General features: G+C 34.5%; 2 protein-coding genes across 2 annotated transcripts; one reads left to right on the forward strand and one right to left on the reverse strand.

The window, feature by feature from the left end:
- Nucleotides 1-210: 210 nt before the first annotated feature.
- LOC113696557 (UDP-glycosyltransferase 71K1-like) lies at nucleotides 211-1,933 on the forward strand. Its single transcript, XM_027215960.2, has one exon. The coding sequence runs from the start codon at nucleotides 461-463 to the stop codon at nucleotides 1,742-1,744; it is 1,284 nt and encodes a 427-aa protein (XP_027071761.1). The 5' UTR covers nucleotides 211-460; the 3' UTR covers nucleotides 1,745-1,933.
- Nucleotides 1,934-15,087: 13,154 nt separating this feature from the next.
- Nucleotides 15,088-16,780, reverse strand: LOC113695262 (UDP-glycosyltransferase 71K1-like). Its single transcript, XM_027214287.2, has one exon. It carries the CDS (start codon nucleotides 16,592-16,594, stop codon nucleotides 15,176-15,178), a length of 1,419 nt encoding a protein of 472 aa, XP_027070088.1. The 5' UTR covers nucleotides 16,595-16,780; the 3' UTR covers nucleotides 15,088-15,175.
- Nucleotides 16,781-18,079: the final 1,299 nt, after the last annotated feature.

An 18,079-nucleotide genomic window follows, 5' to 3' on the forward strand; every position in this document is an offset into this window, starting at 1 on the left:
TTAAGAAGGGGTTGGCTTGATAAAAACCGGCGAGTTTCAACTGAATTTTACTAATTTTTTAATAATACTAATATTTTTAAAAAAATAAAACCTTTGCACCGGTTGAACCGCAATCCGGAAACTCTTCTGTTTCACTCTCCGGTCTTAAAACATTGAATTCGGTCTACGAATTCAGATATTCCTACACAAAATAGTATCACATCGTTGTCTCTTTGTCAAGTGGTTCGAAACGTCCACACATAAAGCTTCTACCAGGGAGAAGTCAGAAGCATACCAGTAGATTCGAAGAAAAACTGATCAGTTTCTAAGCTACAAACATGGAAAAAACACAGTTGTTATTGTTCCATCACCAGGCATAGGTCACTTGGTATCCACAGTTGAGTTCTCAAAGCGCTTGACTGAAAGAGATGACCGGCTATCAATAGTTGTTCTAGTTATAAGCTCAATCTCTGCCAGCAAAATGGAGTCATACACTCAACGAGTGGCTAATTCAAACACTGGTATTCGATTCATCAACATCCCTCAAGCAGATCCACCTTCAGCAGAGTTGTTGAAGTCCCGGGAAAACTATATTTCTCTTCTCATGGAAAGCCATAAATCCCGTGTCAAAAAAGCAATAGTCGACCTAGTATCAGAACCATATACTTCTCTTGCCGGAATAGTGGTTGATCTATTCTGTAGTTCAATGATTGAATTAGCAAACGAGCTCGGTGTTCCTTCCTATGTGTTCTTCACCTCTAGCGCTGCCTTTCTCGGCTTCATGCTTTATCTCCCGATTCACTATAACCAATATGGAAGAGAATTCGAGACTTCGGATTCTGATTCGATCATTCCAGCTTATTCTCACCCTGTCCCTACAAATGTTGTTCCTTCTTTTGCATTTAACAAGTATGGTGGTTATGCCTCATTCGTGAAACATGCTACAAGGTTTAAAGAGACCAAAGGAATCATCGTAAACACGTTTGCAGAATTAGAACCTCATGCTGTGCATCAATTGATATCCGACAGTGAAACACCACCAATTTACACAGTTGGACCCTTGCTCGACCAGGAGGGCAAAAGGCAAGACTCAGACTGCGAAAGGATAATGAAATGGCTAGATGACCAACCTCCATCATCAGTGGTATTCCTCTGTTTTGGAAGCATGGGTAGTTTTGAGCCTGACCAGTTAGCAGAGATGGCAATTGCAATCGAGCGGAGTGGATACAGATTCTTGTGGGCTGTCAGGTCGCCCCCATCCAAGGATAACCCCACAAAAAGGATGGGTGAATATTCCAATTTGTCTGACGTACTTCCAAAAGGTTTCTTGGAACGTACTGAAAATCGGGGATTGCTGTGTGGTTGGGCACCGCAGATGGAGGTGCTGGCTGATGAAGCAGTTGGTGGATTTGTATCGCATTGTGGCTGGAATTCCACCCTGGAAAGCCTGTGGTTTGGGGTGCCTGTTGCAACATGGCCTCTTTATGCTGAGCAACAAATTAATGCATTTGAATTGGTCAGAGAATTGGGACTAGCTCTGGAATTGAAGTTGGATTATCGAATGGAAAATGCAAAGAATCTTGTAATGGCTGAGGAAATAGAGAAAGCTATCAGATGCTTGATGGACTCTGAAAATCCAATCAGAGGGAGAGTTAAAGAAATGAAAGAAATGAGTAGAAAGGCCATTCAAAATGGGGGTTCTTCATTCATCTCAGTTGAACGCTTGATTGAAGATATCCATATCAACAAAGCAAATAAGGCATAGATAGAATCATTTCCGCCACCTGATCATGTTATCAGCAGATTAAGGGAAGGTTCTTCAGCTGCTCCTAGTTCCCAAAATCAATTTGCTTTGTTTATTCTAGTCTTTCTTAATCGATCGTATTGTCACATTTGTGATTAAATTCATGTTAGCACTGCTTCCTTGTGTTTGAATATATATGTTTTTTCTTCATACTGATGTCCTGGAGTTTGTCATTACTTCCCATTTTTCATAAGTTTTGTTAAATTGTTATTATGTACTTGGTAGTCCATACTTATCTTCTCATCTTTTGTGATTCCATTATTAAAAAATTTTCTTGGTAATCATCTTTTCGGTTTGACATGGTAAGCATACTCTCAATGATTGAATTAGCAAACGAGCTCGGTGTTCCTTCCGAGCAAACCTATATCCATATCAACAAAGCAAATAAGGCATAAAATCATTTCCGCCACATGATCATGTTATCAGCAGATTAAGGGAAGTTTCTTCAGCTGCTCCTATTTCCCAATATCAATTTGCTTTGTTTATTTTAGTGTTTCTTAATCGATCTTATTATCACATTGGTGATTAAATTCAGGTTATTACTGCTTCCTTATGTTTGAATATATGTTTTTTGCTTCATACTGATGTCTGGGAGTTCGTCATTACTTCCCATTTTTCATAAGTAGTCCATACTTATCTTCTCATCTTTTGTGATTCCATTATTAAAGAATTTTCTTGGTAATCATCTTTTCGGTTTGACATGGTGAGCATACTCTCAATTGGAGTGAAAACTGAAATTTAAGTAAGCTTACTTGGTCCCAAACATGTGCATGCAAAGTTATCACTTGTTATACATCTTAAGTTTGTAATTCTAACTTATTTTGTGTGTAAATACTAAATAGTGAATACGTGAAAATGGATGTAGATCACATTCCTCACGGTTCATCAATCAAGGGGTGCTTGTTTCACATATTGGAATCGGAAATAGAAATGGAATCATAAACTCTAGTTTTGAAATTAAATTTTTCATTTCAATATCTAGCTTGGTTCACACATTGAAATTAGTATCATTCCAATTTCTGATGTTTGGTTTGACAAGTGTTTCGGAATTAAATGTAATTAAATTTCAAATTTACTCCTGATATAACAATTCTTATAAAACAAAAGAATTGCACAAACGACAAATTAACATCTCCATAATTGTAACTACAATAGTTATTAACTTTTTTGATAAAATATAAGAAAATCATAAATCATAACAAAAATTAATGCCAGAAAATAAATATAGTGGTTGTATTAACAAGGAGTAAATTCCTAAAAAGAGGGAGTTTTTAAACTAACTTTTCAAAGGGTGGTGATTTTTGAGTCTCTTTCCAAAGGGTGAAAAACGCATCGAAAGAATGCATTCTTCCAAATAAAAATTCAACTTTCAAATACGTTATTTTAATTTTCATAAATTTGTTTAAATATGAAAAATTGGTTAAATAACGCATAACATACCAACTCTTTATGGGAAACTGGCAGGTTTTATAGTATGTTTTATACTAACTCTTTATGGAAAACATACTAGCTCTTTATGAGAAAAATTGGTTAAATAGCATTCAAAGGAAAACTAGTATGTTTTGTATTTAATATAAATTAAATATGTGAAAGTTAAAAAAAATAAAAAGAAATTGCTCATAACATACCAGCTCTTTATGGGAAACTGGCAGGTTTTGTATTTAATGCGCTATTTAACCAATTTCGTTGGCCTGTGGAGTCCTCCCTCTTCCAAAACATGAACGGCTCATCAATCAAAATCTCAGAGATCTCAATAATGCATACATGATTTAACCTCAGGCAACCTGTAAATTCAAACTATCTGCAGTTTATAAATGCAAGGGATTGCGTTCACTTTTCTAAATGTACTTTGTAGTTAGGAAAATTTGGTAAAATATAAAACAAGAAGTTTTGACTCGACCCATATCGTCCATTTCTTTGTTGGCTGAGGATTTTCCACAATCAGCCAAAAGATGTAGGCCAAATTCGAGAAGAACAAGAGTTGTTATGGTTGAGTGCCTCTTTATCGCTAAAGATATTTGCCCATTCCTATCCCATTTAGATCTACTTTAGATTTTTTTTTTCAAGAAATTTTGGATAAGAGATGAAGACTGTATGATTAAGAAGAAGAGATAGGAAATCTAATGAAGAAGAAAAACAGAAGGTGCGGCGTGTGATGGAGAGAAAGAGAGGGTAGATCCGTCATAAATATTGTCTGAGGGAATAAGTTGAGGGTTTTGTCCAAAACCTCCCAATTTCCTCGGGAATGGGGTAAGTCTGATTTTTTAGAAATGATTCCAAAAATGTATTCCAATAGGCTTAATCCAAGCAACAAATAAGAGATTTATTCCATTTTGTGATTCCCAAACCCTTTCACCAAGCAGCCCCAAGTGTAAAAAAATTTGGTCAAATCTTGGACATGAAATATGGCCAAATTTGCATTCTTTCCCAAGTTAGGTCTTGAATCATGATCGAAAGTTGTTCAATTTCAATCAATTAAATATTGGAATCCAGTGTCATTTAGATCTGGATTTGGTGGCAAATCAATTGCAATCTCCATTAGTCAATAATACAAAGCCAGGAATTCTTGAAGGTCTAGGTGTTCGGTTCCGGTTTTGCTTCTGTGAAATAAATAATAGAAAGCGTGGTCAAGTGGCTTTGCTCATGCATGACCAAACCCCTTTCATTTTTTATTTTTTTTCCCTCTTCTGTATATCACAAACAATGTAAAGAATGACTAAGAAAGAAACACTAGGGACTATTTTTAAATTACTCGAATCCGATTATTTTATTTATTTGCTAAAGGATTAGTTGAATCCATTGATTAGGACATGAAGAACTAAATATTTTTGGTTTTTAAGAAGATAAATATAAGAAAGAAAATGAGTTATGAGAGTAGTATTGAGACATGTGTCGTGTACAAGTGTATAAAATAGACAAAAACTTACTGTATTTTCGGTAACAATTGCTACACCTGGGGGCAGTTCAAAAGGAAATCCATGCCTGCTGATGGACTTGTTGATTCAATAATTGATGCAATCAAGAACTGTTATCTATGGTTGAAAGAATGGGAAGAAAACGAAGGAAAATTAGGATTTGTGTGTAAATTAGAGCTTTGATGACAGTTTTTCTAGCTCATAGTTGATTCTGTAGTGTTGTTATTGTAGTTTTCGTATTGGTTTGTGATAGACTATACCTAAAAAAAAAAATAAAAAAAATGGTAATACCGGGATCATATAGAATAACAACGTGAAATAATTAGTGGTAAAGATGTTAAGAAAAAATTCATCGACTGATTTGGCCAAGGATTTATCCTAAGGCCTAGTTTTGGATAACAAGATATTCGGATACAAATAATACAAATAAAATGGGTAAAGTGTGCGATAGGTTGGTAAACTTTCTAAAATTCTTAGTTCACCCATTAAATTATTTTTCATGCAGCATAGCCTGCTAAGTTCGAGGAAGAGTACGGTTGGGTGATAAAGAGAGAGATTGTAAGTTGAAAGTTCTGAATTCAAAATTTTCCACTTAACGAAAAAAAAGAACTACTAAGTTTATAAAAGTACTTCATCTTGGCCATTTGATTTACTCTCGAAAGTAAGATAGACGGAAGTTAGTCCACGTGAGATGCATGCCTATTCTGAATGAACAATTTTAGATATTTTCCATAAAATATTCAACCTTATTAGGCATCAGCTTCCGGTTTGATGGCCTATTTCTTTTCTCAATATTTTTCCTTTAGAACCCTCATTCTCCATTTTTTTTCCATTTTGAAATTCTCTCCTATAGATTAGGGCAAATTAGCCGATTTTCTCTTCTTTGCTATGAGGATTTCTAGAGGAGACCCTTAAATGTTTTTTATGCTTTTCTTTTAGTTTAGTGTCATGGGTTTAAATTTCAAGAAGTATTGCACCCATTGGAATGCAATTAATAAATTTACTGGTCCTAATTTTTCCAAGTATTATTCACGAGTTCACACTTAATTAGATCTGATTTTTAAAAATTCAATAATTTAAATTATGTCACACTATTTGATTCCATACCATCGTAAGTGAAGTTCTTTCTTGTCAGGTGGCATTGAAAAACTAAGGATGATGGATACATCTTATGACACGGCACAAGCTAATAAATTAATTAAAGATGAACCACCTAAGAGTAGTGCCACAACCCAAGCCATGACCTACATCACAGCCCCTACTGCAACCGTAACTTAAAAAAACAATAGCAATTCATCTGTGGATCTGTAATCTTTGACTCCACAGATGATATTGATATTTGCATTTTTGTTCTTCAGTAGTTTTGCATCATAATACATTCCTCGAAGAATGCAATCCTCGACGTTCAATGACAACGCTGCAACCATAACTAAAAAACAAATAATGTTCCTACCTAAGTAAAAAAAAAAAAAAGTAAAATTTTTTAGATCCATTAAACACTAATTATTCCTATTCTTCTCTCTCTAGTTAAAGTTTTTTGTCTACTCATTTGTTCACATTCTTCTCTTTCTCTTTCTCTCACTCATACATTAATTCATCAATTATTTTCATGATTTACTAAATGGGTCTTGATTTTAATAATTTCCTATATATATATATATATATTCTTATACTATATAAAATTGAGTTTTGGTCAAAAAGTAAGCTAAATTTCAACCGCATGGGCGGGGGCATTTTAGAAATTTGAAAAATGTGTTACTTTTTCAAAGTTTTGATACAACTGATTGCAGCATGTGTTTGGGTGTTTTTACATTAAAACTCCCATGTTTGTACATTTAAAACTTGTATTTATAGACATATCTGGGTATTTGTGGAATGTGGGCTTATTTGTCGATCATTTGTGCATTTGGTCCAATTCATATAAGCGTGTGTTTTAATGCAATTACTGAAATGGGAATCAATGTTGTAATTGTTGTATAACTCCATTTCAATTGTCTGAAATACTCATAATTATATTAACACCTGCTTTGCTTTCCTATGTTTGAAGCTCAGCCATTAAAACAATTTCTCTATCAGCAATAAAACACTATTTACATCCCAATTAATTGGCCAATTAATAAATGTGGGTATGCTGCTGAGTTATTGTTTGGGCATCAGTTATGACTCTTTTAATTCTTCCTCCTTCACATTCTTTGGTTTTCCCCCTTTCGGCTTCCTGAACTGCTTTATTTTTTTAGCCTTTACACTCAGTATTTCATAATGGTTTTCGGTAGAAGTTATATTTCCTTAGTATTACTTAGTATGCGCTGTTATCTTATGTTTATCTTCATTTACTTGCTCACTACAAGCACATAAAAAATCCGCTTTAACCACACGTGCCAAACACCCGCGCGATGCACGGACATTCCGCCTAGTATATATATATATATATATATATATATATATATATATATATATAAAGGAGTTGGTGTTTGACTATTGGGTGATTTTCATATGACGTTTTGAGGGGCAAGTTAGTCAATGCATCAGGAGTTTACAACTAAGTAAGGGTTCACTACCCGCATGGTATTTAGATTGATGCGCACTTTGCCTATCTTACCCTTAGTGGACTGGTGTTTCAGCTTTTACTCTTGGAAGTAACCGTTAGTGTTGCAGTTTAGACAAAGAGGGCTTGTAATGGAGCTTGTGCAAGTCATTGACCTTGTGGAAAGAGTTGGAGGGTTACGTTGATTGCATTTACACAAAACCAATTGAGCAAGTCATGATTAGTCTAACATGAATGCATTTACAACACAATTAATTCTCTACTTGATAGTGGAAGTTTAATTGCAAACTTTGTCTCTTCTGCAGTTTCACAAAACCGATTAAGCTACCGTAAAGAGTTGGATGATTAGAGTGAGCAATTCTGAGTTATTTAATGTAATAGTAATGGATGGAAGATGAAGGACCTATTGGAAAGCATGTCTGAACTGAAACGGAAATCCTCTTGATTTTTTGAAGCATTTGCTGAGCAGTTTCTTTTTGGGAACCTACAATAATAGGGGTTATTAACACAAAATGGGGGTTGTTAACACAAAGTGTGGTTGCATGAGGTGCTTAATTGAACAAACAAGGTTTTTGCTCCGTATTTTTCCAGGTACATACCAGCAGTGTGTATATCAAATATCTAAATGAACTAGTGAATTCATTGTTCAATTTAGAAGGGCCAACTATATTTGTAACTATATTCTGTAATTTCCTTGTGTTGTAGATTGAGAAGCAAGAGAACTGTATTGCAGAAGTTTTGTCATCAATGTACTTTCTAGCAGCATCTCTGTCCTTGACATACTATGTCAAATAATAGTTACAATTAACTCATTATTTTGGTGTGCATGACCTGCTATTATTTTAACTACTTTTTAATTTGTGTGTTCTTCTCTTTTGTGTGTTAATGACCGTGGCAAATTGCATCTGACCACTACAGTTTGGACTTTGGAATTAGCCTTATTTCCTCTCTTCCAAATTATGTGCATGGCTATGTATCTATTGAATTGTAGTAGTTGTGGTTGCAATTTAAAGGCTTATTCTATTTGTGGTAGCACTTAGGAAGGATCAATCAAAAACTATTGATAAACTTAATTGTAAAAGACAAGCTTGCAATCAAAAGGCCAGAGAAAAATATGCTGCCTTATTAGTAGAAGAGAAAGAAAAAGTTCGACAGAAGCAACGAGATGCTTATAATAAACGCAAAGCATCAAAACAAAATAGACTTACCTCTTCCATTGAATCTACATCAATGAAGAATGATAAGTTGTTGATATTAAACAGTATTACAGTTGATAGAAAGTTTTGTTACCTTACTAAAATCCACTAACAAAAACACACTGTGTAATCCAATTATTGTCGAATGTCGAAAAGGAGATTATACACTGAATACTACAAAGTGTGGTGATTAATGCAGACACAATACACTGTGAACAAGTAAAAATATCTGAAGGAAAGGATAATATGCAGAAACATAAGGAACGTGCTACTGCATTTTCTACCTATGGAAGAGGTTAACACATCTATCAAAATTCAAATGCAATTAGCAAAAAATATAAATTCATGTATAGGATATATGTGACAGCAAAATATTACTTTTACATATAGGCTTTACATCTAAACTTTGCTGCCAAAGAACCTCAGCAGAAGCAACAAAAACAAAGCAAACAGATTTTCTCGTTGGTACATTTGTTATAAGTAGACTTATTGCAATAACCACAACTTATTTATGTTATAGATATCCATCCAATCTTCAATAGTTGTTATGATAACCTTTCTTTCTTTCTTTCTTTTCATCTATATGATGATTAATTTGTTGTGCAATAATAAGTCCACAATTTTCCATTGCATAATCACCTACATGGTTGACTTAATTGAGTAGGCGAACTATACGATAGTAATTCTTACAACTACATCACTATTAATTGCATTTTCTGCTTACAAGCTACATTCCCCACACAGGTTACAACTCTCGTGCTGAGCGCGGGTGCCACCCCTAGTCTTGTATATTAATTCTACATTCACTTTTTTTTATTTTTAAAATTTTATTCAAAGTATTCTCTTTTCAAACACAACATAATTTAGGCCAAAATAAATAATAGTTTAAAATGAAAATAATCCCAAAAAATAGCATTAAATTCCTTTCAATATTTATGAGATATATAACGTAATGTAAGTTAAACTTATTTTCATATAATTATTAGAAAATATGAATACTTGATAGAAATCAAATCTTACATAATAAATATGAATACTTGATAAAAGATAAAAGTCAAGTTTTACATGATAAGTATAAAAGAGAAAAAGATGGTAAAATTCTAATAGTATTAATTGTTTAGAGCCATGATAAACAAGTATAATTCAAAGAAAAAATGCATGTTGACAGGTTGTCGAAACCTGTGCAATAATAAAATCTGTTCAAACTAAAAGTAATTTCTGTAGATAGTGGTAAGCAGGGTCGAATCCACAGGGACCGGGAGTAATTGTTTCTTTTCCAATCCACAGTAACCAGGGGGAATTTTCGTGTAGAAAGTGACAATCAAATAAATGCAAATAAAATCTAAGAAACTATTAAAAATTAAATAACAAGTTACTAAAATCAAATGGATGATAACTAAGGCTCTAGCCAAGAAATAACTTCAGCAATGGTGCACCTAATTGATCATCGAAGCAAAGACAATTCCAATTATTTATCAATAAATAGGTTATAACTACCAAACAAGCGATGACAGTCAACCTCTCCTTACTGTGTCGGTGATTAAGGTACGCCCGTTAATCACTGCTCTAATTGAGAAATAATCTTAGGTACGCCCGTAAGATTTAATTCCCCAATTGCCTTACGTATTAAAGGAGCCATATTCTAACCAAATAACGTACTACCAGGGTTATTTCAGATTAGCCCGCATATCCCCCTGACACAAATCTAATCATGCCAGTTATCACTATTTCAAGATAATTAAACAATTACGGATTTAATGTCCTAATTGACAATAGATTACCCAATCAACTAATTATCTGGATCCAAAACAATCAATTAATTAAATAATCATAAGCACTATAATCAGGGAGTATGCGAATACCAATAAATAAAAAGAAAAGATAAAATTAAATCGATCTCACAATTTTAGGCGACTCAAAGCATCCATTGTCCATTGACTAGAGTAAGGAAATTAGTTCATAATTGATGAACAAAATCCACACAAAATTGAAGAAATAATTGCGGCCATTGTACTTCAAAACTAGGAAAAACTCAATTCGTTTAATTGGTGAAAAGCTCCTGGCATGCGCAGGGGACAACCACAAAAGACGAAAGGAGAAAGTCAAAGACAGCTAAAGGAACTCCATTTGTTTTTCCTTGTCATCACCCACGAGAGAACTGCATCTCAAAACTCAAAAGCTAAGAAAGGAAAAGTCAAAGCTACTCTAACTAAACTAGAAAATGGAAAAACTCAAAGAAAAGCCAGCTCCTAATGCCTATTCCTATCTAAAATTGCCATCCTCTGGTGGCGGCTCCCACCCGAGAGGAAGAAGCCTCTCCTGTGCGGCGCTCCAGCTCCAGACGAAAACCTGCGCCGTCCTTGCCTTTGTAGCAATTACCCAAAATGAGAATAAGTTTCCCTGTTCCAAAAATGCCTCTGGGTTAAGCTCTATTACTTGGACTCTTTTTCTATCAAATTGGCACTTGTTATCATATTTTCGTTCTATTTCCTGAAATAAATATAAAATACTAAAAGTGAGTAGAATTTAGCAATTAATTCACATCGGGTCAGATAATAGAAAAAATTAATTATAAAATAAATGATAAAATTACAACATATCACATGTTGAATGTCAAAAAATTTTATGCTTAAGTATTGAGTTACAATGATATAATAATAATAATAATAATTTTAAACTAAAATTTGTTAGAATTAAATGAAATTTTATTTATAAAATAATAAATAAATAAAATTTTCAGAATTGAATAAGAAAGCAAGAGCGCGCGTCATCGCTTGCCCACAACTTTCACCTCCACACCATAGACTTCCCAGCCAGTGTGCGGTCATAACTTGAGACAGCTTATATCGTGTCGAGATGTCTCCACTATAGAGGATAGGTGGAGTACAAAGATTTGGCCAACCTTTTTTGACTGGATTGATGTGTTGTGGAATCCAGCGATGCATATCACTTTTTATGTCTCCACTCAGTACTTTTAGTATTCACTCAAATTACTACAAAATAGTACTACTACTAGTATCACAACAGCTAAGTATGTCGTTTTCACACTGCTTATTTTTGTCTTTTGTTAACACAAGAAAAGTAGATATTCTCCCGTTTCATTGAAAGTGTCGTATATTTTATTTTAAAATATTTTAAAATAATTATCATATTAAAAAAATTAAAATATTTTTTAATTTTTTTTTTCAATATAATCTTTTTTTTAATCATATATATGTTACCATTCAAATTTAAATTTTGAATTTGTAAGAATAAAATTAAAAAGAGAAACACAAACATCATAATTAAATCACTATTTTTAAAAAAAATTAAAATTTTCAAATATGACTAAATAAATGAGATGAAAGAAGTAGTATTAAACTGAGCACGTATGCTATGAGAATTCGGTTAGATGAAGATAAGGCGAATCCCAATCTTCGATGCTAAAGCATCATGATACATTGTAGAACCGTTATCCTTTTTATTTGGGTCGTTGTCCAATTACTATACAGCTTGCATTATAAATATATAAAGCTATCGTTTCATTAAAAAAAAACTGTACATTATAAATATATAAAGCTATCTCTTCGTTAAAAAAAAGTATTCACTCAAATCCTTAGTTGCGACTTATATCAGTTGCAACCCGGTCGCACAAATAAGGGAGAGACACGTGCACTCACTTAAAGTACCTCGCGTGAGACACTTATTCCATTCTTTCCTTCCTCTCTATTCACCAGTCGCCATTAGGAGTGCTGTCGAACTGAATTGAACTCGAATAACACTGTGCTTGAGATTGAATTCGATTACTATCAGTGCTATTCGAAATCAAACAAGTATATAAATTTGACTTCGAACGAGACTCGACATAATGAAAATTAAACTCAATCTCGACTCGTTTGAGTTTGAGTAATCTGCAAGTCTTATCAAATTTGATCTATTCGAATTTGAACTCGAGTTTTTCTTTTTTTATTTTTTATTTTTTATATTTTAAATTTATCAGATTATCATTTAGCCATCCGTTACTTTTTATTGAACATTATTTCATATAAATTTATTAAAATGTGAACCCATAATAGTAATTACATAATTAAAATATATAATATATAAACAATATAAATACTTAATTAAACTCATCGAGTATTCGAGTAATTGCTACTGATGCTCGAACTCGATCCGTTACACGGAACGAGTGGCTCGAACTCGAGCTCAAATTTATTTTGAACCAAACTTTTGATTAAATTGCTCACAAGTTACTCATGAATGGTTTGACCCATCCACATCCCTAGTCGCCACCTGCCCCCATTACTAAGCCCCTAGATTCGAAACCAAATTTACAACTTCTTATCTCTAATTTAATCAGCAAATTATGTATTACCGTTGTTTCTTTGGCTTTGTGGGAAAGAATATACTTGCAATGCAGTTGGAATCCAACATTGACCAAATTCACGCGACTCTTTTTGTTTTTAACCTTTAGTCTTTTTGAAGGAAACCTTTAGGCTTTGAAAACAAATTCATTTTGGCTTTAGCTAAGATATGTATGATCTCTTCAACTTTATGATCATTAAAGCTTTTTTTTTTTTTTTTGTCAAAACGTTAGGATAATTTCATTCAATATAAAGGAAATTTACACGTATAAACAAAGGCTCGAAAAACTATGCATTTAGTGCTCAATGACACTAAAAAAAGTTTCATTCCTCATTCAAAAGAATGCCTATAAGCCTCGTTGGATTGCATTTTTCTGAATTTTTTATAGAAAAATTACTGTAACGGATTAATATATATGAGGTAAAAAAATGATAGGAAAATATATTCATGAAAAATGTAGCAATTTTTTTAAGAAAAATCGCAATCCAAACGTAGCAATTTTTTTAAGAAAAATCGCAATCCAAACGTAGCAAGTCTTTTATTACTTTTCATATTTTCCTAACCAAGAGAAAAGAATACATGCGAAACAACCTCTACGCGTCAGAAATGTCGTCAATCAAAGTAGCTATTCTACCATCCGAGGGTCTCTAATGCTTTATTTGTCTCATTAGTTCCTTGTTTTGGGAGTGGAGCTTACCTCTACTCCACTGCTGTTCCAGAGCTTTGCACAAGACAAGTTTGATTGCCACCGCATCATCTAGGACTGTTTCCCAAACTTCTCTCTTTAAGCGCCCATTCTGCAATCCTAGTGTTTAGAGCTAGCCATCCTAGCTGTGACTCCAATTCCAAGTAAGGCCTGTTTTTGCTGACTTCTTGTTGCCACATCCAGGTCTATGGTTCCCTCAGCTTCTTGACCCTGGTATTGCTCTGATCACTAAAGCTTGATTTGTCCTGACTTTGCTTTTCTTTCCTCGCAACGTAATTCAGAATAACTGCAAAAGTAGTAACACACAGGCACAGGCCTATAGGTCATGGAGTCTATTATTTTATTCATCCTTCATAGTAATGTCTTCTTTATTACAAAAAGACAAAATCTCGTACGTCGCACTTGATTGATGCGTTGAGTGGCATTCATGGAATAAAGTAATGGATATCACTTTAATGTAACTCGGTTGGGATTAATTATTTTTTATGTGTTTTAAAAATATTTTATTATAATAATATATATAAAAATTTTTAAAAATTATTTTTATTTATATATTATTATAACATTATATTTAAAAAATAAACTAATCCAAACATAACCAATTCACTCGATTTGTTTGGACTTTGGATGCCCTTAGTGGGGAGGTCAGCTGCGATATATTAATATATCTGACGTCACCAGTTCGAATTCCACTCTAGCATGAAGCACAATTGCGGCCACTGGTCATTTGGTCCAGTGGTCATCACCATTAAAGGTGATGCTGGAGGTCAGGGGTTCAATTCCTGCCTTCCACAAATTTGCCACAATTTGTGGCGGTCTTAATTGACCTTCATCGATGGAGTCTGTACTCACATCGAATCCCCTCCCCTTCCCCTTAGACTAGACTAGATTAGATTATAAGACATCTATCGTTTCGAAAAAAAAAAAAAAATGAAGCACAATTGCGTCTTGTTATATATGTAGGAAAAGTGAAATCGATGAGGATTTGGTCAAGCACGCTTTTACGTGTATCATAAGCCAAACCAAATAGTATGTGTTACGAGGAGGGCGAATATCCAATATTTACGTATAAAATGACAGCACTATAAAATTATTTTGAAGGACCAAAATTCATATATTCATGGGGAAAAATGTTTAGTTGACAAATAATAATGTGTAGTTGATTCTAAATTTCAAGGTGAAAAACCACATCGTATATATGGGATGAGGAGAACCAATTGACCACGCTTTCAGTTATTCATTTCACAGAAGCAAAAATGGAACGGACTTCTCCTCCCTTCTAACAGTCCATTATATTGGTTATTGGACATTGCAAGTGATTTGCCACCGAATTCAAATCTAATTACATTAGATTCCAATATTTAATTGATTGAAGTAACTTTCAATCATGACATGACTTGGGAAGAAGGGATTAAGGGGCGTTCAAGCAGTTATCTGGAAGGTTCATGTCTAAGATTTGATCAAACTTTTAAAATTTGTTGTTGATATTTTATACCATAATAAGTTGCAAGAATAATTACCGAGAAACTACTTATAATTCTCAAAACTTAAGGAAAAATATGAACAACCAAGTACACAAAAGCATTTAACAAAGCGTATGAAAAATGAAAAAGTATAACAAAAGCATTCAATTCAAGCATAAGGAAATAGTAAAAATATAAGTTTACAGATGAATGAAAAATGATTCTAGGCTTTTGCTTTGTTGACATGGATAGCTTCAATCAAGCGTCCAAGTGAGATGAATGAAGAACCCTCATCTTCAATGACCTTTCTACTCATCTCTTTCATTTCTCTAACTCTCTTTCTGATTGGATTTTCAGTGTCCATCAAACATCTGATAGCCTTCTCTATTTCCTCAGCCTTCACAAGATTCTCTGCATTTTCCATTCGATAATCCATTTTCAAGTCCACTGCTAATTCCAATTCGCTTACCAGTTCAAACGCACAAATTTGCTGCTCAGCGTAGAGAGGCCATGTTGCAATAGGCACCCCATGCCACAAGCTTTCCAGTGTGGAATTCCAGCCGCAATGAGAAACAAAACCCCCAATTGCTTCATGAGCCAGCACCTCCAGCTGTGGTGCCCAACCACACACCAATCCTCGATTTTTGGTACGTTCCAAGAAACCTTCCGGCAATATTCCAGAAAAACTGGAATATTCACCTGGAGGTTTTGTGAAGTCCTTTGATCCTGGCGACCGGACAGACCACAAGAATCTGTAGCCACTCTGCTCGATTGCAATTGCCATCTCTGCTAACTGGTCAGGCTCCAAAGTACCCCTGCTTCCAAAACAGAGAAACACAACTGATGATGGAGGTTGAACATCTAGCCATTTCATTATCCTTTCGCAGTCTGGCTTTAGCTTTTCACCCTCTGGGCCGAGCAAGGGTCCAACTGTGTAAATTGGTGGTGTTTCGTTGTCGAATTTCAATTGACTCACCGCATGTGGTTCCAATTCAGCAAAGGTGTTTATGATGATTCCTTTCGTCTCTTTGAACTTCATAGCATGTTTTAGGATTGACGAATAACCACCAACCTTGTTAAATGCAAAAGAAGGCATTACACTTGAAGGCACCGGGTGAGAGTACGTTGGAATGATTGCATCAGGTTTTGAAGTCTCGAATTCTCTTCCATTTTGGTTATAGTGAATTGGAAGATAAAGCATGAAGCCAAGAAAGGCAGCGCTGGAGGTGAAGTACACATATGAAGGAACGCCAAGCTCATTTGCTACATCAATCATTGATGTACAAAATAGATCAACAACTATCCCTGCAAGAGAAGTAAAGGACTCGGATTGGTCGACTATTGCGTTTTTAACTTGGGATTTATGGCTTTCCAAATAGCGAGTAAAACCATGCTCTGGGGAGCCCAAGAACTCTGGTAGATGTTGATCTACACGAGGTATGTTGATGAATTGAATACTAGTGTTTGAAGCAGCCACTTGTTGAGTGTATGACTCCAAGCTTTGGCCATGGGGATGCCTTATGACTAGAACAAATATTGAGAGCAGATCATCTCGTTGAGTTAAGCGCTTTGAGAACTCAACTGTGGATATTAGGTGACCTCTGACTGGTGCTGGAACGAAAACAAGCTGTGTCTTCTTCATCTTTGTGTTTTTAAAGTTTTTCCTCTGTTGCTATATATGGAATTATGCCTGGCACTCTGGCAGAGGCTTTATACGTGTGGAAGTTTCCTTTGGTATTCAAACCTCAGTTTTTAAAATGCATAAACAGCTTAACAGAGGGACCCAAGCAGCGGCGGATCTACGGTTGGGGCACGGGCTCGCACTGCCCTCCTTAAATCTCTACGGTATTCATAGAGTTTTAATATAATTTCAAGTATTTCTTCTGAAATTTTGTATATCCGTTGATTTATATGTTTCAAAAGTTGGCTTTGATTTTACTTTTGTTACAGTTAGAGCTGTTAAGTCAATCGAGTAACTCGAAAGCTCGTTAGAGCTCGACTCGTTAAGGCTCGAGCTCGGCTCGTTAATTTTGGTTAACGAGTCGAGCTCGAGCTCGAAACATGCTCGTTTAGTTAACGAGCCGAGTAAGCTCGGCTCGTTTGATACTCGAGTAGCTCGTTAGAGCTCGTTAATGAAGGGCATATTTGTCATTTTAGAAATCAAAATTATAAAAATTAAAAATTATAGGTTTTTATTAAGATTAATTTGCACGACCTCGAGCTCGAGCTCGTGAAGCTCGACTCGTTTGTGATAAACGAGTCAAGCTCGAGCTCGAGCTCGAGCCACATGTACATTTAACGAGCCGAGTTCGAACACATTTTAAAGCTCGTTTTCTTAACGAGCTCGAGTAGAGCTCGGCTCGAATTAAACTCGAGTCGAGCTCGGCAGCCAAATACTCAGCTCGACTCGGCTCGATTAACAGCTCTAGTTACAGTTATCATAGAGAGGGACTTTTCAGTTATAAATATAGTGAAAAATCGGTTACGAAATAGAATGGAAGATATTTGGATGAATGATTATTTAATTACTTACATTGAGAAAAATATATTTCGTGAAGTTCAAAATGAGAAGGTTGTAAACCATTATCAAAATATGAAAATTGGTCGTGAGTAATTGTAAATAGTTTAGTTTGCTTTTTGAAATAAAATTATTATTATATTAATAATTTTGAGTTTATTTTTTTATATTTTTCATGGAATATATGCATCATTTATATTTGTTGATGAATATTTTTTTTCGCTTAAAAAATTAGAAAAAAGTAGGTAAAATATTTTAAAGTTGCTTTTATCCTATTTAGGATTTTTTTCTGGCTCCACCACAGGGCAAAATGTGCTGCATACCATGCAAAATAAATAGTTTGAACTCCCAACTAACTTGATTTCATTTACACGATTTAGTCGTATGAGTTTTTATTTGTTTTAGTCAGACCCTTTCTAGATGTATTAATATTGGCACTTTTTTTTTTTTTAAAACAGCCTTCTTTATAATAATTTGTGTCAGGTTTATGATGATTAGTTTGAGATATGCAAACACACGGTCCTTGTCAATTGTCCTTGTATTTTTTTTTTTTTTTTGAGATGACAACTGTAGTATATCCTAATCTATCCTGCACACTAGGGGGAGAGG

This window comes from Coffea arabica, chromosome 6e (assembly GCF_036785885.1).
Source record: "Coffea arabica cultivar ET-39 chromosome 6e, Coffea Arabica ET-39 HiFi, whole genome shotgun sequence".
Classification (NCBI taxonomy): domain Eukaryota; kingdom Viridiplantae; phylum Streptophyta; class Magnoliopsida; order Gentianales; family Rubiaceae; genus Coffea; species Coffea arabica.

What these genes read in the sequence shown, in the direction of transcription:
- LOC113696557 (XM_027215960.2), top strand. Translation starts at nt 461, where the DNA reads ATGGAGTCATACACTCAACGAGTGGCTAATTCAAACACTGGTATTCGA.
- LOC113695262 (XM_027214287.2), bottom strand. Translation starts at nt 16,594, where the DNA reads ATGAAGAAGACACAGCTTGTTTTCGTTCCAGCACCAGTCAGAGGTCAC.